The sequence below is a fragment of the Jatropha curcas genome, chromosome 9, assembly GCF_041381405.1.
Source record: "Jatropha curcas cultivar XTBG-Jc1 chromosome 9, XTBG_Jcur_1.0, whole genome shotgun sequence".
Taxonomy (NCBI): domain Eukaryota; kingdom Viridiplantae; phylum Streptophyta; class Magnoliopsida; order Malpighiales; family Euphorbiaceae; genus Jatropha; species Jatropha curcas.
Window position 1 is genome coordinate 6,663,697 of NC_143159.1, and position 21,646 is coordinate 6,685,342.

A 21,646-nucleotide genomic window follows, 5' to 3' on the forward strand; every position below is an offset into this window, starting at 1 on the left:
CTTGTGCATAAAATTGAGATTGATAGTTGCATAAATAGATCCTAGTGGGAAAAAAAAAATATCCAGTTCATGTTGATTATATTGATGGCAACCTGCTTTTTTTTTTAATCAAATCTTCAATTTGATTAACAATAAGTTATTTTTTTTATCAAACCAGATAATTTAACAGTGACAACTATGAAATTTTAATTTTTAAATTATTTAAAATCGGTTATATGAATAATTTATTTTAATTCGGCTATTTTTAGAGCTGCATTGATCTAGAATTTATTCTATCCATAATTAAAAATTTAAAACCCATTAAGAAAAATGCAAATCTTTATATCAACTAGACATGAATTTCTAATTAGTGAATTAATATTTAAATGCATTAATTTTCATGCCTTCACATGTTGCCTCCACTCCACTGATATGGGCATTTAATTAATGGATAGGAAGAAATGAAGGGAACAGGACAAGGTCAAGGCAGGCCGATGGCCTTTAAAGACAAATTTGACCTGTTGCATTATTGTTATGATTAATTCAAAATAATATTATGAAAAATCCGTTGAGATTTCAATTTTATTTAGTGCAGATTTTCTGCATAGAATTTGATATTTTTGTTATTAGGATTGATGATTTTTAGGAGTATTTTTATATCTTATTTGATTCACTTGTAAGCCTATAAATAGACACATTCTTTTGTTAATTCAATGGAGTGCAAAACATGAAGCGTTAAACATTGTTAATCATTTTGTGCATTTCCATTCTTCCTTCAAAATTTCAACATGGTATCAGAGCCTGTCTGTTAAATGGCCACAAACACTATTCCATTTCCTTCCCTAAAATTTTCAACATGGTATTAGAGCCCGTCTCTTAAATGGCCACAAACACTATTCCATTTTCTTCCCCTCCAATTTTTGTTGGTGAAAATTATCAGCTATGGGCTGTTAAAATGAAAGCTTATTTACAAGCTCATAACTTATGGGAGCATGTTGAAACAGAAAAAAAAAAAATTCCTTCATTGCCATCCAACCCAACTATGGTTCAAATTAAGAATCATAGCGAAGAAAAAGCCAAAAAATTCAAAGCAAAAACCTGCCTTCATATTCAAAAAGATCGCAGGTATAAAAATCAATCAAATTTTGTGCAAGAGGAAGGAACTCTTCTTTGAGTATTGGAGAGAAGTGCTCCAAGAAAACATTGGAGAGATGTGCTCCAAAATAAAAGAAAGTGATGAGAAGTGCATCAATATTTGAAGAGGAGTGCTTCAAAAAAAAATTGCTAGTTTGATGAGAAGTGCATCAAAATGATGAGTTGGAGAGAGGTGCTTCAACAAAGTTAATTGAAGAGAGGTGCTTCAAACGCTAGATTAAAAATTTTAATTGTTAATTATTGTAATAAAAATATTATGTTTGAATTAAGAGAGAATGTTAGGATTAATTCAAAATAATATTATGAAAAATCCGTTGAGATTTCAATTTTATTTAGTGCAGATTTTCTGCATAGAATTTGATATTTTTGTTATTAGGATCGATGATTTTTATGAGTATTTTTAGATCTTATTTGATTCACTTGTAAGTATATAAATAGGCACATTCTTTTGTTAATTCAATGAAGTGCAAAACATGAAGTGTTAGACATTGTTAATCATTTTGTGCATTTCCATTCTTCCTTCAAAATCTCAACATGGTATCAGAGCCTGTCTCTGTTAAATGGCAACACTATTCCATTTCCTTCCCTAAAAATTTCAACAATTATTACATATTTTTATCTAACTTGTTGCACAGTAACTGAGTTAGAAATCCAATTAAGTCCCTGAGTTTTGAAAATCCACTTGGATTGTCATTCTTCAACTTGTAATGGTTATCCACCAACCAGAAGTAATGGCAAAGCCATGGATTTGAGATCCAAGTAACGGGTCATTGGAGCAAGCTTTGAGGGCAAGGGAGATACTAACTTCATCAATGCTACTAAGAAAACCCAATTGAGGGTGTTTCTTGAAGATATGAATGGCTTGAAATGGGAGATTTTTGTGTATAGAATCGAGCATAGACCTGTGAATGGAAACAACATTTGGTAGAGGATTTTTATCGAACAGTTGGCTTGCATTGTTATATGTATGAAGGTTTTTTAAAGTAGATGACCGTTGCTTGGCGATTCTGTGTAGGGTATTAGAAAATGGTTGGTGGATAACCATTACAAGTTTAAGAAGGAGATAATCCGTTTAGCATCCCTTAACTTCTGCATTTACCGCCATCTCCATGCGCGCCTTGGTAAAGCTAAATAACAATTACCTACTGCTTCTGAAGGATATCTACTTGTCTCGCTTTGTAGAAAACACGCAAAACGACGTTCTTTCCCTTTGTCCGAATAAAAAAGAAGCTTTTTCCTGTCAGGCATAAACGACAGGAAATATTTTCCTTGTCGTCCAACGTTTCCGCAGTTAAGAAGTAAGAACAACATGTCCATCTATCTGCACTTATTTCAAGTTATGATCTCTTTTCAAAAAAAAAAACATTTTCACGGATGAAGTTATTGATTTTGCAAAGATCGTACAATGAACTCAGGTATCTATTACCATTTTTTTAAAAAATTCCATTAACTATTTTAGAAAATATAAACAAAAATAAAAATACATTGGATTCTATCTTTTATTTATAATTAAAGAGAGAAATTGGAGTAAAATGTTATATACAAGAAGACACACAATAACTTTATTTTAAATAATTTGTGTTTGAACTTAAATATTTAGGTTGAAGGAATTATTTTATGTTTTTCATTTTTAAGTAAAAATTACTTAAATTAATTTTTTATATAAAAAATATAAAAATAAATGTACTATTCATTTGGGCTATAATTTTCTTTATGCAAATAATTCGTTCAAAATTCTGTCATTTTGAGAAGATTAAAGAATATTAATTAACTGTTTTCAATTCTATTTTTTTCACGATTTCTTAAAAAATCTATTTTGTCGCTTCTCTCTTTCTCTCTCTTAATATTAGTGGTAGATTAACGAAGAGAGAATTATTGAAATTTGAATAATTATGAGAAATAGAAAACAGAGATAATTTAATCAACTTAAAGAGTATTTTTTTTTATAATTTAAATTTAATTATGTGCTTTAATTACATGGACTTAGGCTAAAATGTGTTATAATGAATTTGATGGGATAATTCATACCTCCTCAAGCAAAAATAATTTTAAAATTTTTTACTTTTATATATAAAATATTAATTTCACATGTCATATAGTGTATGGAACAATAATTTTTACAAAAAATAATATTGAGTATAAATCCAATCAATATAATTAAAATATGTGGAGTAAAAAAATAGTACTCTCACTATTTAGATAGGAAAAATTGAATTTGCACAAAGGATTAATGTAGTACTTAAACTATAAGTTTTGGCTATTTTTTTCTTGATATACACCCAATATAATATTAACTCCTACCCATATTTCTATATAAGATTGCACATAGATGAAAGAGAAATTGGGTGCAATAATTTCGAATTAAAGGAGTGATTTGGCGTCCATTTATCCATTCATAACCGAAAATGAAATTTTGAATCTATTTTGGAACGTGATCACGTGTTAATCAAGCAAAACTTTCACTGATTTTAAATTTTGTGTTCCACTTAAAAATTCATACCTTACTAGCAAAAGAGATGTGTGCGCCTTTTATGCCTTTTTGAGCACCATTTTCTATCAAAAAATTATAGAGCACCAATATCAATATTTTTTAGGATTTTTGGTTTTTATTTATAAAATATCAACTTGATATGTAGTTACCATGACTTTTAGAACAATAATTTTCAAAAATTTCAACTTTCAATAAGTGTTTAACTATTTTAATTTTGCAAATTAAAATTTTCAATAAAATAAATTTTCGCTTGGACTTTGCTTTGTCGGAAATTCCTTCTTTGATTTCTGACCTCATCCATGAGATGCAGCTGACAATAGAATAGAAGAAGACATGGCAAAAGAAAGGGCTTACCCTACGACTTAGACTGGGAATGAATGCCTTAAAGCACCTAGTCCGACATCGACAACTCCAACTGAAACTACCCCGAAAGAAGACACCTACGGCATGGACTTTATAAACCGTTAACTTCGTTCACAATTTCCCCAGCTATATATAATAAGTTAGACTTTCCAGAATTAGCATTTCACCCAAAAATTAAAAGTTTAATAGGTGTAATTTTATAAATTGAAGTGTTTGATTGGTCAAAATAAAAATTAAGGATACAATAAAGTTAAATTAACAAAATTTAAAGGTAAATATATGTATTTAGCCGAATTTTATTAGTCGCTAAAATATTAATTCTTCCGTGACTAAATGCAATGATCTAAATATGGCTCTAAGACTTAACTGTTTTTGAAGTTATTAAAATAACTGGATCAAGCTTGTAGAGAAGCTGTGAGTTTTTCTTTTATTTGATATATTTCCTTCCTAGTTTTTATTAATTTGATTGAGCATCTGAAAATAAGAAAGAGAAGAAGAAAAAAAAAAGAAGAAAAGAATATAAGATCCTCTCATAAAACAACTTTACTAATTCAGACCACGATTTTATTCAGGTTTGTTCGTGTAAAGAGTTCGATTGATCCAAAAATTTTAATTTAGAAATTTAAGTGACTCAAATTAAAGCATAGTGATTCAATTGAACTTTTTGCAAAGTTAAGGGGTTAAATTGAATTTTACTCCATAACAAGTACATCAAACTCTTGTTCACGCATGGTGACGAAAAACGTGTCGTCTAACTACTTATCTATTACCCTAATTCAACTTCAGATTGTCGGCGGGTCTTTTCTTTGCTTTTCACTTTTCTCTTGCTTTTTTTTTTTTTCTTTTTTTTTTTTTAAATATTTTAGACTTTATAAGTTTATATAACAAAAAAGAAAAACAAAATGTTATAATGTTATATAAATCCGCAACACAATAATCTTTTTTTTGTATTGAAATATTTAAGCTTTGTTTGATAAGCTTGTAATATAATACCAATGCAATGAAATTGGTTATGATATAATGTTATAGTACTAAAAATGTCTTTAATTGCATTATATTAGTATTGCATTTATAATTTCTTATTTTTGTTTGAAAATGAGAGGAAGGAAAATAATGAAAACAGAAAAATAATGACAATTTTTGTCAATTTCCTTTATGTATTATTTTCCATTATTGTATTTGAATATAAAAAAATAAAGAAAATAATTTATTTTTCTTTATTTAGAAAGGGCAAAATTTTAGAGGAAATAAAATATCATTATTAAAAATTAATAATTATACCCTCATTTATTTTTAAACAATAAAACATAGTTCTAGTTATTTTATTAAATTACTCAAATACACTAAAAAAACTAATATAATGTAATAACCAAGTACTCAAACACCCAATAAGCTAGTAATATTATGTGACATAATGTAACATATAAAAAAAAAAAATTTATACTATGCATGCTTTTAATTACACCTTTTGATCTCCTAGTAAAAAAAAAAAAAAAAAAAGTGACAATGAAAATTCTTTCTTCTTGTTGAAGGATACGCGGTATTGCTCAAAACAACTTTGATGATTAAAAAAATTCAATGTTGAAATATTAACATTACAACCTCTTCTTAGCAACTTGAAAACCTAATCTTAACATGAAAGTAAAATACTTTAGAAGTATACTTACTAGTTATATACATATAATTAATTTGATACAACAAACTATCAATAAAGAACAAGCTGACTTGCTCATGAATCTCTGGCAATGGCATAGTCTAATGCCATCCACCTCATAATGCAGTTTAGCCATCGCAGTCTATAAGAAATTAGTACCAAAAAAAAAAAAAGTTTTTTTTTGTTTAGAGCATAAGAATAATTAAAGTTAAAAAGAAATGATAATTTATAAAGCAAGTTGCTTTAATTTGGGTTAAGCCAATCATACTACAGTTTATGGCCTACCACTTAATAACACGTTTACGCACCACCGCTTGACCTCTATAGTCTTTCTCTCCCAAAACTCAGACTCTCCCCTGAAAATCGAAATTTCCTCTTACATATTTCCGGAAAATTTTCTCTCCTTAGTTTCTTCATCATTCAATTCCCGCCATTTTGTCTGCGCCATTTGTACCCAAATCCCCAATTTTCTTTCATTCTCATTTTCATTTCAAACAAACAAAGAAAGCAGGAATAAAACAAAAATCCTCTGTTACGGATCCCCTTTTTTTTGCTTTGTTTCACTCAAATTTCATAGTTTGTTTATAGATTAAACACGACCCAATTCTCAAAGTTATGTTATAAACACTATCTGCGTTGGAAGTCCCTTTTTTTTTTTTTTCATAGCCTGTTTTGTTGGGTTTTGCAAAATGGACGAGTTTGGGGTATTAACAGAACGATTTGGGTTAAAACCACAAGGGAAATCGGCTCCAATGGCGTCATCAAAAAGACCCAATAGCACAAACAATACTCAAATCCGAAATTTCGCTTCCAATCCAGGTTTAAATCCAAAATCGTCATCGAAATCGAGCTATAATTCCAATTCCTTTAATGGGTCTTTTCTTGACGATAATGAATCCTTGTTTAGCGGTAAAAAAACTCAAAATTATGGTGGTTTAGATGATGATATCTTTGGTGGATTCGAAAAGAATTCAAGGCAAACGACTAATAATGGAAATGGGTCTTCTTTTGATTATGATTCGATATTTTCGAATTCTAATTACTCAAGTGCTAAATCTTCATTTGATGGCGACATATTGGGTGGGTTAAACTTAAACAGCTCGAATTCTACTAGCTCTGATGATATTTTTGGGTCTTTTGGTTCTAAGTCTAAGCAGAGTGCACCAATTGATGACCTTTTTGGGAATTTTGGTGCAAAATCCAAGACTCAAAACCAGAATATATCTGCTGGTTTTGATGATTTGATACCAGGATTTGGTTCAAGCAACTCATCAAACAAAGGGTATGTGACTGTTCTGTAAAAATTTAATCTTTTTCAATAGTTACTTGATGGTTTTGTTCTGTTTGCTAAATGCCAATGCTTAATGTTTTTTCAATTACTTTGAGGAAGTGTTTTCTGATTATTTTTTATTACGTTTGAGAATGTGATGGTGCAGTTATGTTGTTGTAGATTGTTCTGTATGCAAATGAATCTCTCATTTACAAAGATGTTTAGATTGATAGGTTTAAATGCTACTGACGTTTTATTTGAACTTAAGTAGTGCTTTCCCTCTTCATTTATTTTGTTTTAGTTAATGCTCAATTTGTTACAAAGCAATAGCATTCAACCATTGCAATGTCTTGCTCTGTTGTCATGCATGGAAAGTGTACTGGAGGGCTGAAAGACTTGTTTGAATAAAACAAATTGCGTGGAAAATATACATATCATATATGTCACTTGCTAAAAGCAAAAATTCCTTACACTTTTTGCAGTTTATTTATATATTTAAAGCATAAAAGATATGTGTAAATGTAAGCATGAATGCTGAACAACTCAGCATAGTAGTCCTATTGGCTTATATAAATTATTAAGCGATCTGGAGAATTTAACTGTGTTCCCCTTCGACCTTTGGTGTTGTCTTCATACATATTTGTCGAACATCACATGTATTTTTCATATTCAGCACTGCGAGAAACTTAAGGGGTTTCTTTATCATACACTCACACAAAATACTCTGTGATGGCTAGTTTATTCCATAAACCTTAATGCAGTGTGCGGCTTTGAATTGATTTTGTAACTGGTCAGTTTTTTCCTATATTAATTTTCTAAAGCATATTAGTTAATTAACTGATCACTCTAATATCATGGTGTCAGTATATTACTAAGATTAATTTTTTATATGATGATGTGATACAATTATGGTTGCGAAAAATGGATTGCCTTTATTTATTTTCTCACTCTTTTGGCACAGAGAACATACAGGGATGAATAAATCAACATTCACCTTAACAGACGATCCATTTGTAGTGTTAGAATCAACTTCAACTGCAACAAAATCAAGTTTCACAGATCCTCTGGAAGAATTCAATAAGCTGAGCCATTCCAGAAGCACGAAATCCACGGGGTCATCAAATTTCTCCCCCTCACTAAAGCCCCCTCCAAAACCAGGACAAGTTTTGAAAAGCGAAAAAGGTTCTGCATCCTTCAGTGGAAATAATAGTTCAATATAAAATTCTTTATTTTCTTATTCTTTCTCATAACCTTAGTATCACTGAAATGCTTTGACATGCAGTTAAAGCTTCAGATGTGTCTTCCATCGATGAACTTGAAGATTTTGCTATGGGTAGGGTGCGAAATAATGCTGGTGGACGTTCAGATGTTCACTATGCTAAGGAAGTAAGGGATGGACAAACTGCAAAAGCAAGCAAATATAAAGAAGCTGAAGATGCTGCAAAGAAGAATCAGCAAAAGAGTGCAGATGATATTGAATCCTTTTTTAGCATGGGTTCTCGATCCACAAGTGCACCAAAGTCAAGGACTGCAACTTTGGTAAGAACAATTGTTATAAAGCAACTGGTTTATGCAACAAAAGCAGAATATTTTATTTGTTTCCTGCTGCAATTGTTAGGACCCTTTATTTGATGCAAAGTCAAATGGCAGAGGAGAGCCTGTAGTAACCCAGAAGAAGTCTAGCTTTGCCTCATCTGGGATAAGGAAGGCTTCTTCTACAACAAATATAATTGATGATTTTATGTTTGGAGGTATTTTGTTGCTGAAGTTCACTTTCTTTTGTAGCACTGCTGGTTATATTTTGGTGCATCCCTCTTATCTAATATTTTGATTAATGTTTTGTCCCTGAAGATGCCTCATTATTTGGAGAATTTGAGGAAGTAGAAGGGGAAAGTGAAGAACGACGAAGAGCCAGATTGGGACGTCACCAGAGGACTCAGGATCGTGTGGTGTGTGTTTTTCCCTGTTCATTTTCTGTTTCCTTAGATGGTATTGGTGGATGTTTTTATATTTTTGCTAATTGGCTATTTGAATGCTGAAATTCTTGGATTGAAATTTGTAAAAAAGTTTGCAAGTGACCATTTCCCGCTCAGTTGCTGAAAGATAGAGATAAGCTTTCTAAATGAGATTGAGTTCCACGAATATGCAGGCTAGAAAGATGTGATTTGCTGCTATAACATGGTAAAAGATGTTTAGTTATTTCCTGTTAGATCCTATACCTAACAAATTAAGTTGTCTATGCATTATTAGTTTGATGTTCTTCATCTCTATAAGTTCTATCTATGTAGCACTTCAGCGTGCTGCAACTGTAAGAATGCCCTTTGGGCTTGATGATTAGCTGCAGCAGTTCAGCGTGGATTTATAATACACAGCAAAGTTCCTTGTGGACTTGCTGAAACTGAATGCAATATTTATATTTGTATTTTGTCTTTACTTTGAATTGTTGCATGAACAGGCTAAAGCAGTTGCTGATATGAACCAGCGTGACCTTCAAACTCAACATGAGCAAGAAGAGAGGCGTGTAAGTGTTGTAGTAACATAGAGATGCACTCAGTAGCATTACTGTGTACCTTCTTATATTTGCTCATATTTTTACATTTTGCACAATACTTTTTCTGTGTGGCTAAGAGTTGGGTGGTTGGAATGTTGTCCGTACCTGACATGTATTTGTCTTTAATATTGCCTGTTTGATTTTTTGTTCCATTTAGTAGTAACATTTAAGCTTAATTTGCAGAGGATTGCTGACAATGTGGATGCCCATATAAAGCGGTGGGCTGCAGGAAAAGAAGGCAACATGCGAGCATTGTTATCGTCATTGCAATATGTGCGTCATTTAACTGTCTTTTTCAAATATATATTCCTTGTTATTTAACTTTGAGCATGTTAATGTGCAACATAACAACTCAGTTGCTAAATATTTTCTGCATTGAATGGATTCTAGAATTAAAACATAATGAAAAGAAATCACATCATGTCACATTGATGAAATTGGATTATAGTAGCTTAATCACAAAGAGTATCATGCTGTTTGAATTGAAAGGTTTGGGAGGAGTGCAAGTATGAAGGCTATTCTTTTCTGAATTTTTTAAATTGTCCTGACTCGGCATTATTGATTGCTACTTATTCTTGCTAGCAGCTTGTACAAAAAGAAAAGGTGGGTAAAAAAAAAGGAAAGAAAAGAAAAGAAAAAAGAAATTAGTATATATGGGGAGCGTGAAAGAGACGGAGGAGAATTTCTACAAACATTATTTCTATGCGTAGTGGGGTTTTCTGACATTCTTCTGAAAGAATTCTTCTCTAAATTCAATCTGTTAGAATGTTTTAAATTATTTGCTGGTTGTAGTAAAATGCAGTCTGATTTTTGCTTCTGAAACTAGTCTTGAGTGCTGAAGAAATTCAGCTTTATCATTTGCATAATATATGTGCCAACACATTTTATGGGAATTATGAGCAGGTGCTTTGGCCTGAATGTGGTTGGGAGCCAGTTTCGCTGACTGATTTGATTACTTCTAGCTCAGTGAAAAAGGTTTACAGAAAGGCAACATTATATGTACATCCTGATAAGGTTCAACAGAAAGGTGCCAGTCTTGAACAAAAATATACTGCTGAGAAGGTCTTTGATATCCTCAAGGTAGAAGTTCAATTTTTGAGTATTTGAATACAAATAGACTGTTTGTGAGATGTTGCTGCATATCATTTCATCCTTTTTCAGCGGGATAGATTTCAAGATCTGAAAATTGAATTCTTATTAAATTCATTCTTATGACCAAGTACATCCCTTTCAGAAGCATATATTTTGTTAATAGGAAGTAGTTCAGTTCCAAGTGATTCTTCAAACATTAATTGCTAAATTATCCGAGTTAAATTTAATAATGTCTCCACTTTAACCCTTTGATGAAATCATGATAATGTTATGGGAGCCAAATGCATCATCTTTGCAAAGAAAAAAAAAATCCCTAACCTACTAGAAAGTGTGAGAGGGCAGGCAATATTTCTGCTTATAGTTTCCTTCTGCCTATCCAAATTGCCTTCTGAAATTCTCAGTTCTAGTTGCTTAGCTGGAAGTGCTTTTTAAGTAGTTTAATGTGAAAATGAGCAAGGATGACCTTTCGTAGTAACAGGAGGCACGTTTGTTTCCAATGGTGCTTAGAAACTCGGCACTGGAAGCAATATCTTAAATATCTTAAACATTCAAAGAATACCTAACAAATAGATTGTGTTGTAGGTGCAGTCAGAACTTTTTGGCTATCATGTGATGTAAATCAGTGAGCAATTGCATCTTAAATTCTAATTATTATTTTAGAATAAACATTCCTTGTCTGCAAATGCTCTTACAAGCCTTGCTGATAAGTTTTTAACTGGAGTCATTTAAGTATTCTACCTTGCATTTAGTTTCTCTGTTATTTATTCTACTGCGTTTTGCAACGAAACAGGAAGCTTGGAACAAGTTCAACAAGGAGGAACTTTCTTAAATATCCTTAATGGTTCATCCTGTTGCCTATTTGCGACACTCCATTCGGTTGTCACAGAACTTCCATTTTGGGGTGGATGATGCTTGTGCAGTTCCATTCTGCAGGTTCAGGTGCAATGCACTTCCAATATAACATGAGTCTGTTGATCTTAGCAGAGTGATGATCGGGAAAAGATCTTTCTTGTTTGTGCATGATGTTGTAAATTAAGCTTGTTTCTAAAAAGAATTACTTGTTACAACACTAGTGGAAACCATCCATTCTTCAGGGAAAGTTAAAACTGCCAAATACGTTGTGTTGATGGTAAGAATTTTTATGCTCTCTGTGATTTTTTATTTTTTTAAATCTATACAGAGGGAGTTGGAGATTTCTTTTCATTTGTGATAATGGTGTTTTCTACCAACATGTGGAATATTTCATTTGTGATATTCTCCTGGAGTTCTCATGGTTGCAGTTAATGATAATTGAGTTGAAAATTCCTGTTCTCTTTGTAACCTATTGAATCCAAGCATCCCATTCTCAAGGTATGTTTTTTTTTTTTTTTTTTTTTTTTTTTTTTTTTTTTTTTTTTTTTTAATCTATTCCTGAGGTGAACTTATTCTGATGTGTCTGGACTTAAGAAATGTTAATTATATATATATATATATATATATATATATATATATATATATATATATAGTCTTGACTTGCAAAAAGTATTTTATTGTATGATTCTTCTATGGGATATTTTTTTTTTTTCTTTTATGTTTCTTACCAAATATTTATAAGTTCTCATAAAATCAAACTAAAAGTTGTTAAATGCGTAATTTTTGTTGTTAAATACCTAGTGAAAAGATGGAAATACCTTTATCAAATTACAATTAGACAATTTTCCTTCAACTTTCTTACATTTCGTTTTGTTCCAAATGCATAATTCCCCAAATCTGCAGCACCATCACCAAAGACCACTATTGCAGTTCAATCTCCACTCGCAAATCTTTTTCTCCATCAATGGCTTTCATTAAAACCTTTTTCCTTTCATCTTAATCAATGGTGATTCAAGCTTTCCCATTATATAGTAAATTCAAATTAATATTAATTATTTAACCTGTTATATAACGTATTGGGGAAAGTGAAAAAAAAAAACATTGTCAAAAAAATATAAATGGAACTATTGTTGTGCGACATTCAAAAGGAACATGAACAAATGTAGTTTAGCAAATATAAAAATTACAAATAAAATTGTCTATTTTAAAAGAAAATGGTAAAGTAGTTAATTTAGAAAAATGTAGAAATAAAATAGTAAATATCTCAAAATACAATTTAGTTGGTCCTACTAATTTATTGCATGGGCTTCAGTCGAACCAAGTAATCACATTTGGAGTCAAGACTGAAGTAAAAGTACGGGCTTTCAGTGATGGGTTTTACAAATTTTCTTTGTAGGAGAAATGATGGGCCTAGGAAATTTTCTTTTTTTGAATATTCCTTAATATTAAAATTTAGACAAAAATAATTTTAGGAAGAGAATGTAGAAAGGACGAATTAAGTTAAAGAAAATTATAGCCATATTTTTGTACAGATTCTTCCCTTTGAAAAAATTGATTGTGTTTTTTAAGCTATCTTTTTTTTTTTTTTAACTTTCTTTGATATAGAAGAATTTTTATTTGATAACAAAAATATTTTTCTAAAAATAAAATGTTGAATTTCACAAATATATTACAAATTTTCTTTTATATGAATGAAATCTATATTATTATAAATTTTAGGTGGTACTTGTTACAAAATATTAATTTTTTTTAGTATTAGCACAAGTTTCTCCGTAGATATGAAACTATTTTTATTACAGAGTTCGTGGTTGGCTCTTTCCGTGAGTGAGTGAATTTGTTTGTTTCAAATTTGACCTTACAAAGATCATCCACTAAATTTACAAAAATCATTAAATTCAAATGTTTCTTATCACTTTTTATACAAAATTGTAATTATAGCCTCTATTCGACAACAAGAGGGAGCATTTAGAGTTTTGATTACGTTAAAATACTGTTTTGTGAGTTATGTCGTTCGGTAAGGTAATATATAAAATAGCTATTAGTGGATAAGATAACATTTATTAAAATGTTAATTCATATAATATTTAGTGTTTTCATTTTTTGATTGAAATTTTTTTGATAATTCTATCCTTAATTAACTTATGTTATCCTTTATTAACTTATATTAACAATAGTTTAAAGCCATTCTTTTTGATAGTTGTTGTGGTACTGCAAGTCTATAATTAAGTTAAAAAAAAAAATACATTAGTTTTACATAAAAGTTAAATAAAATAATTTAATAATGAATTAATAAAGGAATATGTGAGGAAATTGTATTATTATTTTAGAAATGATAATGATTTCAATTTATATAACTGGACTACACACTTTATATTGATATTCTTTTGACGGAAAATTAATACTAACATGTTATATGAATTATTATTATTATTTTTTTTTAAATGAGTTCAATTCTATAGTCATATTTAAATATCTTTTCTTTTGTCATTTTAAATTCAACAACTATTTTTACCAAAAATTTTTACTCTAAATAGCTATATCAGTTAACATTTCGTAAAACCATTAACAGTTACTAAAACGACCGGTATTAGTTTTAGTAACTCCTTATTGTCCTCCACTCATCTCACCTTTCTTTTGAAAAATGTTTTTCATTTTTTTTTTTTTTTTTTTTTTTTTTTTTTTTGCATTCTCTCTATTGTTAGTTATACAATTCAGTCATAACTCCTTATGAGAATGGAAAGACAAATTGGTCAAGAAAATACTGAACAATCATGATTTTTTTTTTCTCACTATTATCTTGTTCATTTCATTTCATGTTGCTTCTCCACCTGGATGCACCAGAATCATCAGTTTGACACAGCTAACTCATCAATAGATTCGATGAATCTTCAACTCATTCTACTTAATTAATACTTAACTGGGGTCTTATCTTAGCACTAAATCACTAAGTCCATTAATGAAAAGATCACTTCACATATTAGAGAAAGAAAACTTGAAACCAATGTCCTCAGTTCTTGGAGTATCTTTTCTATTCTCTCCATTAACAAATAGGAAGAGAGCACTTCCTTATTTTTTGATAAGTTAGGTGGGAAAAAGATATAAAAATGGGAAAGTCGCGTTTAAGCTATAGCTAAAAGAAATTCACCACACCAACCCACTCAAGAAAACAAAGAGAAAATTAAGCACACCGGCTTAGACCTTGGAAAAGAATTACTAAAGAAAAATCCTTAGCAGTATTGATGATTGTGATGGAGGGCTCCACCACTTGCCGCCGGCGATGTGGCCGCCTTCCATTCCCACTAAACCGCCACTTAATTGTAATAAAGTTATCATTTTGAGCATTTAGGGTGCAATGAGACCACTTTTTATTCATGCACGTTGTAATACTAGTCATCACATTCATTTTATACTGGCTTGTGGTTTTTTTGTTTTGGTAACTAAAAAAATTATAATAAATTCAATGAGTTGAGTATAACAGGTGATAATGGGAATTATATTTTTATTTAGTTAATTATTTTTATTAGAATTTATATAAATTTGAGAGAGTGTATTCCTAAGATTAATTTAAAATAAAAATTAAAAAAAGTATTCTCGATATGCATAATTAATGGGATGATACCCTTATTGTAAAAAAAAAGAAAAAAAATATAAAATATACGCTTATCATATTTGCATTTATTTAGCAAAGCTTAGCAAGAATGCTCCCTGTCTCTAATTATGATTCTTTAATGTTTAGTTGTTTGAAATTGTATTACAGGGCACATGGTGTGTTTTTCCTTCTCATATCTATTTTAAATGCTATAACTGAGTCTGGAAAGTATTGTGGCAAGGAATATAATGGTGTTCAGTGTTCACACTTCACATGTTATGTCAAAATGTCCACATCAAATATTTTCAGCTTCAAGAAATTCATTTGGCATTTTATATTTTTAATTTTATAAAATTGATTACTTTCGGAATAAATTTTTATTAAAATTAATAATAACGACAACAACCAAGTCTTAACCATAAGAACTAGCATTGAACTTCTGAAGTATTAGCACAATGACGATCAGTTGCAATTCCACTATCAAAATTCCAATGGATGTACTGAAAAAACATAAGCAGCAGTATGGAATCCTTTTCAAAGTCTAATCTGAAAGGGAAAAGAAAATTACTTTGGAATCTTTTTTCCAAGTGTAATCTTAAAGTGAAAATTTAGGAATCTGTTGCTTTCATATGCTAAGGAATGATACCTACTAAACTCATTATGATTGTTTCTGTTCAGCTTTTCCCTTCACTACGATCCATATATACACATATCAACTTTTCCCCTCCAATTCTTTCTGTGCATTGATAGCATATATGAATGAAGCAGAAACTTGCACTGTTTTTAGTTCAAAACAGACTCATATCTAACATTTTCTGGTCCCAAAATATTTTTGTATTTAATGGTGACTAGCTATGAACTACTGATAACCAGACCACGTTCTGATGATTTTGTGTATATATAGCTTTCTGACGGATTGGATATGATCGGCCATGGTTTAATATATAGAACCTCAATGTATGGTCCTCCTAGCCCTTTTATTATTCTTCTCTTTTTGTCACTATCGATTTGAAATGTGCACTTTCAATGGTGATAGTGAAGATGCCTTATTTTGCCATACTATATACTATTCAAGTTCAAGCAGGGCCATTGAAAATGATAATAATAGAAAAAAGAATGAAATGTAAGGAATCTTGAGTGACTATCTCTTCAATTATTAATTTCTTCATACACCATCAATCTGTTGGTGTGTAGAAAAAAAAAAAGTTTTAGTAGTTATTGTCTGTGGTATAACTTGAAAGGTTGAGTGTTCGAATATGATAGCTTCTATGAGAGCTTGTGTGTAATTAAATTAACTAAAAAAGAAACTAGAAGTCAACATATGCAGAAATTCTTCAAGTTTGCATTGGAAAATAGGGAATTTGAGACCAATATGTTTTTCTTTTTCTTTTTTTTTTCTGTTGAACTTATGTTACAGAGATGGTCCCACATTTTGTTTGAGGGGAAGAAAACAAAAAAAAAAAAAAAAAAAAAAGATTAGAAACCTTCATAGCAATTAACAAAACCCATTAATGGGCATCCTATGAACATGAACATGAACAAAAACTAAAAACTAGGTGTTGATTTTTCATTTCTTGTTTACTGGAGATACCAATCAACTTGCATTGATCTAATAAGTGCTCTGAAATGGCTTGACTGTCTTGAGATCAGTAATAACACCAGCTATGGAGCCAGCAGCAGCAGCTATAGTAATAATAAGACAAGCAGCGCTTAGGATTTGGAGACAGAGCCATCTTGTACTCCATTTTGGTATTTTCTTCTGTGCTATGTACATTTCAACTGGAAAATAAACTGTTAATGGCCAAAATCCTAAAGCTCCAAGTAAACCCACTATGTCATTGAAGAAAGGAAGGAGCATTGAAATTACAGTGGTAAAAATCACAAAAACTGTCCTAAAAACCAATCTGAAGAGGTTAAGATTGTAGGAGGATTTTAAACCAGGAATTGGGATTTTAATTTCTTTGGTGATGAAGTCACTATCTGGGTATCTTTGAGCTGCTGTTTTTTCAATGAAGGCAAAAAGGGGTTGGCAGTAGACTTGGTATGCACCAACAAGGTGGACAACTATAGCAACATTAGCAATATCAAGTAGCCAATATGGGTTATAAAAACCAAAACCAGTTAGGAGATTTCCAGGGGACATGTCTCCAAATGCTGCATACCCAAAGCACCCACATAGCATATAGAAAAACGTTGTCACTGCTACACTTATTAGTGTTGCTTTCTTCATTGTCTTGGCCTCTGATGGTGGTGATTTGATCGTGTCCTGTTGAAGCCACATAATTCATAAAGTCAGATTTGTACTTTCAGTCTCATTATCATCAAGTTAAAGTTTTTGGTTAAGCTCTATAATACCTGAATTTCAATGAGGATGATGGAGTAAGAATAGGCGAAAGCGATGTCTCCAAGAGCTTGGAAGCTTCTCCATATTTTCTGAGTTTCAGTTACAGTGCCAATGGTTATTCCAGTAAAACTTCCCCTGATTTTTCCACTTTCTGCAACTTTAGCAATTCCAAGTCCAAGGCCAATGGTAGAGTAAGTGAAGGACATTACAGCAGCAAGAATAGAAAGCCACCATAGCTTTTCAAAATCTTGAATTTGTGAGAAAATTATTTCTGCTATTCCAAATGCAATCATGTAAGGATTTGCATTCATATGGCATGGATCTTTGCCTCCTGTCTTGTGGAAACAATTTGACCTCTTGACTGCCCTGTTTCATAGTAATAAATAAAAAAAAAAAAATTATTACCCAGAAAATTTTAAAAAATGTAACCAAAAAAAAAAAAAAAAATGATCTAGTACTTACATCATGCTTATAGATGATGCAATTGTGTAACCAATGGCAACCCCCAAAAGATTTAAGTACTGGACATATCCACATATCTTAACCTTAGCACCTCCTGAAAATTAATTGAAATTCAAAATTTAGTGTAACAAATTAAAAAATCCTAAAAAAAAAACCAAATTTAAAATGAAATGAAATGTTTTTTGTAATAATAATAATAAAAAAAACATACCAAGATTTGATCTAACAGCATCCATGTAAGTGTAGTTTCTCTTGCCATTAACAGAATCCCCTGTTCTGTAGCAGGCAGAGAGCAGAGTAGAAGTATAATAAGTGACAATAGAGAACAAGAACATAACAGCAGGACCAGCAATCCATCCAAGCTGAGCTACAGCCCAAGCCAAAGACAAAACACCAGACCCAATCACAGCAGTAATTATATGAGCACTCGCTGTCCAAACACTTCCTGTCAAAAGAAAATAGAGGAAGAAAATAAGTAAAATAACTTTTGTATTTTTATTTAATTTTGCAAAACAAAATAATAAAAAAATACATTTAAATGGAAGGTATTTTTTAAAAAAAAATTTAAGATCAAAAACTAAGGTAAAAACAACAAGATACCAAATAGGCAGTAAAGATTTAATTACTTACCAGTTCTCTTGAGGCGGCCATCATCATCATACCATTTAGAGCCAGCTTGATTAGGCATATCAACAGAGACATTGAAAGGTTGTGGTGGAGGAAAACTTTTATCACCCATCTTTGTTGAAGAAAAGATTCCAACCAACCAAACAGAAAAGAACGTAATTAAGTTTTCTTTTCTTTCTTGCAGGAAATTAATAATGCTTCAACAAGAAAAAAAAAAAGAAAAGAATTCCTGTATCCGATACAAAAATATAAAGATTATTTCGAAGAAAATGATGGGTCTTGTTGTTTATTGGATCAAAGTCTAGTTAAGGCTATGGAGTTAAACTCTGAAACTAACAGTATTAATCTGACAGAAACACAGTTACACCTTCCCAGAATCACAAAATCCCAAAAGGATTTTCTTTTTTCAAGAAGAGAGTTTGCTTATAATAGTAATGATGATGATAATAAGAGGAAGAAAACACACTCTCTTTGGCTAGCTGTAGTGAGAAGAAGAAGAAATGATGGGATGCATAGGAGGTATTAGAGCAAGGTATATATAAACTATAAAGAGGGTGAGGAGAGGCAAATAATAATAATAATAATAATAATAATAAACCTGAAAGCCACGTGGTCGAAACGACAATTTAAGGGGTAGGCGTATTGTCAACGACCGACTGCATAGTCATCTGCCTTGACTGAAATAAAAATAAAAAAGCAACACCTCTCTCTCTCTCTCTCTCTCTATTGATCTCACGGTTTGCTACTGTTTAGTGCAAGATTCTCATACCCCACCAGAGAAGAAATTGTCGTTGTCCTCTCTTTTTCAAAACCAGATGCGTAATTTGTTCTTTCTTTGTAACTGCCCAAAAAATCTTTAGCTCAAAAGTAATAAAAATTTTGAAAAGCCACTGTTTTTCATTACCTTGCTTTTTTTTCTTTTTTTCTTCACTAGACAGAAAGTAACAGTTTGTAAGAGCTTTTTCTTCTTTTGCTTTATCAGATTTTCCCATGTTCAATTTTGACTTGTTAAGTACTTTTATATATATATATACCTCCAATTATTACAACTATGTAAGTTAACCAAACCGTCGGTTCAATTCAAAATTGAAATGTTAGAACAACAATTCAAATTTTTAAAATTAAGATTGAATTGAACCGAAATTACTTTGAGAATAGATTGAACCGAACTATATCAATTTCGTATGTTTTTTCGGTTTTTAGTCAAAGGAGTGAAAGCCAGCGCCGGGATCAAGATCAATCCTGTGATTGTGATAAAGCCAATTACTTTTTTTTTTTGGATTTAGTTCCCTTGGATGTATTTTCCTAAATTTAACCTGTTGGATTTTGTAAAACCAAGACGAATCACCTTCAAACTTCGGTTTGAACCGAAATAAATCGAGAACCAAACTTGTTGTGAGCGAGCAAACAAGCGAACAGTGTCAGTTTCTGTTCGTCATTTTGCTCGGCCCTAATATTCTCATATTTCTTTTGTATATTGGAGAGGGGACTCAGTAGGATGGTTAGTTGACTAAATTGATGATCTTGGGCGATGAAATGGTCGAACCAGATTTAGAAATGACTTTCTTGGTTTCGGTTCAACGCTTTTTCCTCTTTCTTTTCTTTTCTTTTTTCTTTTTACCCAAAAAACTCGGGAGAACCGCCACCGGAATTAATCAATCCCGATTAGTTCTTGAGCTTGAATGCTTAGAATTACAAGTATTCTTAGGGTATGTCAAGTCTAAATCCTTTCTTGGTAATTCTGAAAATGCACTCTTTTAATTATTTAAGATACTTTTTGATAAGAAAGTAGAGCTTTAATCTTTATCAATTAGACCGATCTGGTCGGGTTAACAGTATAAAAGAGATTTACCTCTACAATATAAAAGTTAGTAGTTGATGAACAAAATTCTTAAACCTCTCGAGAAGCAATGTTAGTCCTTATAGCAAGGAGATTGATTGAGCTTGACTCTGTAAGACTTGGTTGCATTACTTCAGTCTAGGCTACGCATCGCTTGGATAATATCCAAGAATCTTGGGTTGCTTTTGTTATTTACAAGAGTGCCTCATCATGTGCTCTCTTTTTTTTTTTTTTTTGGTCTTTTTGGCAAATAAATATTTTAGAGCATTTCAAAAGTAAAAAAAAAAAAAAAAAAAAAAGGGTAAATTAGAGTAACTAGTACTTTTTTTATATAGTGTCTAAAAAGGGATTCCCTAACAATATATTCTTTAACTTTAATTTTGGCGTGCAATAAAATCTGTAAATCAAATTTATGTATGAACACTAAACTACGCAATAATATTATGAAACTCATAACCTATAATCTGATAGACGAGTCATACATCAAAAGCTATAAATATATATATATACACAAACGCTTTTCAATGGGTATAAAATTTTCCTTCCTCATATGTTTAATAGAAAGAAAATATTTATAATAGTTATGTGAGGAAGTACTTTTCTTGCTTTTGAGAGGTGGGAAAAAAAAGGTTTCCAACAAAATTGCATGAAAAGTTATAAAAAACAAAATCTACCTTGTATCATATTACACATATAAAGACAAGATCTTACCTTCATATTGGAACTTTCTTTAATTTCTTGCTTATTACACTCCTCTATCAATGCAAGAAATTGATTAAAGCAAAGAAAAAGAAATGTATAATGGAAGGGTTTTTGATAATTTGCTTGCGATGGGTGTCTTGGGATCAAAATCTCTAGGCTTTAAATAGAAGAAGGAAAAGGGACTGGACTTAATATTTTAAGGCCATTTGTCTCTCTAAAAAGACCCTTTGAATCAAAATTCTCACCTGTATAGCTCTCATCCATCGTTATTGTTAGAGAATAAGGTTCTTTCTCTAATTTATTATTCATTATTCATTCCATTAACAAAAGAGTATAAACATATGGAGTAATGAGTGGATAGAATGCATACATAAATCAGTCAAATGTTTTCTTTCTTGGTCTGCACTCAAAACAATAAAAACATGATGTTACCACTTGGGCTTTTATTTATTTATTTTGAAAAATAATTAGATATATATGCAAAATAATAATAATAATAATAACTAATTGCTATTGATGTTACCATTTAAGCTTTTAGTTATTTATGTTTAAAAAATTATCAAACATATATGCCAAAAAAAATTAGTAATTTTAGAAATAAAAAGATGATATTACCATTTAGGCTTTTATTTATTTATTTTTAAAAAATGATTGTAGAAATATGCGAAAAACATT

At 30.9% G+C, this 21,646-nt stretch overlaps 2 protein-coding genes across 2 annotated transcripts; one reads left to right on the top strand and one right to left on the bottom strand.

Moving 5' to 3' along the window:
* The first annotated feature begins 5,924 nt into the window (after positions 1-5,924).
* Positions 5,925-11,758, top strand: LOC105638957 (Chaperone DnaJ-domain superfamily protein). The gene is made up of 9 exons (XM_012222875.4): positions 5,925-6,924; positions 7,874-8,094; positions 8,195-8,451; positions 8,531-8,663; positions 8,764-8,861; positions 9,368-9,433; positions 9,647-9,736; positions 10,367-10,543; positions 11,346-11,758. Exons 1-9 carry the CDS (start codon positions 6,332-6,334, stop codon positions 11,382-11,384), a joined length of 1,674 nt encoding a protein of 557 aa, XP_012078265.3. The 5' UTR covers positions 5,925-6,331; the 3' UTR covers positions 11,385-11,758.
* Positions 11,759-16,318: 4,560 nt separating this feature from the next.
* LOC105638958 (amino acid permease 3) lies at positions 16,319-21,135 on the bottom strand. The gene is made up of 6 exons (XM_012222876.4): positions 20,981-21,135; positions 18,433-18,541; positions 18,014-18,247; positions 17,803-17,896; positions 17,352-17,706; positions 16,319-17,262 (listed from the first exon to the last, which is right to left on the bottom strand). The coding sequence occupies exons 1-6, from the start codon at positions 20,984-20,986 to the stop codon at positions 16,606-16,608; spliced, it is 1,455 nt and encodes a 484-aa protein (XP_012078266.2). The 5' UTR covers positions 20,987-21,135; the 3' UTR covers positions 16,319-16,605.
* Between the last annotated feature and the right edge of the window lie 511 nt (positions 21,136-21,646).

What these genes read in the sequence shown, in the direction of transcription:
- LOC105638957 (XM_012222875.4), top strand. Translation starts at nt 6,332, where the DNA reads ATGGACGAGTTTGGGGTATTAACAGAACGATTTGGGTTAAAACCACAA. An exon ending in AGAGGACTCAGGATCGTGTG is followed by an intron (nt 8,862 to 9,367) that starts GTGTGTGTTTTT and finishes TTGCATGAACAG; the next exon opens with GCTAAAGCAGTTGCTGATAT. An exon ending in AGGTCTTTGATATCCTCAAG is followed by an intron (nt 10,544 to 11,345) that starts GTAGAAGTTCAA and finishes GCAACGAAACAG; the next exon opens with GAAGCTTGGAACAAGTTCAA.
- LOC105638958 (XM_012222876.4), bottom strand. An exon ending in GCATCATCTATAAGCATGAT is followed by an intron (nt 17,707 to 17,802) that starts GTAAGTACTAGA and finishes ACTATGAAACAG; the next exon opens with GGCAGTCAAGAGGTCAAATT. An exon ending in TCATCCTCATTGAAATTCAG is followed by an intron (nt 17,263 to 17,351) that starts GTATTATAGAGC and finishes TGGCTTCAACAG; the next exon opens with GACACGATCAAATCACCACC.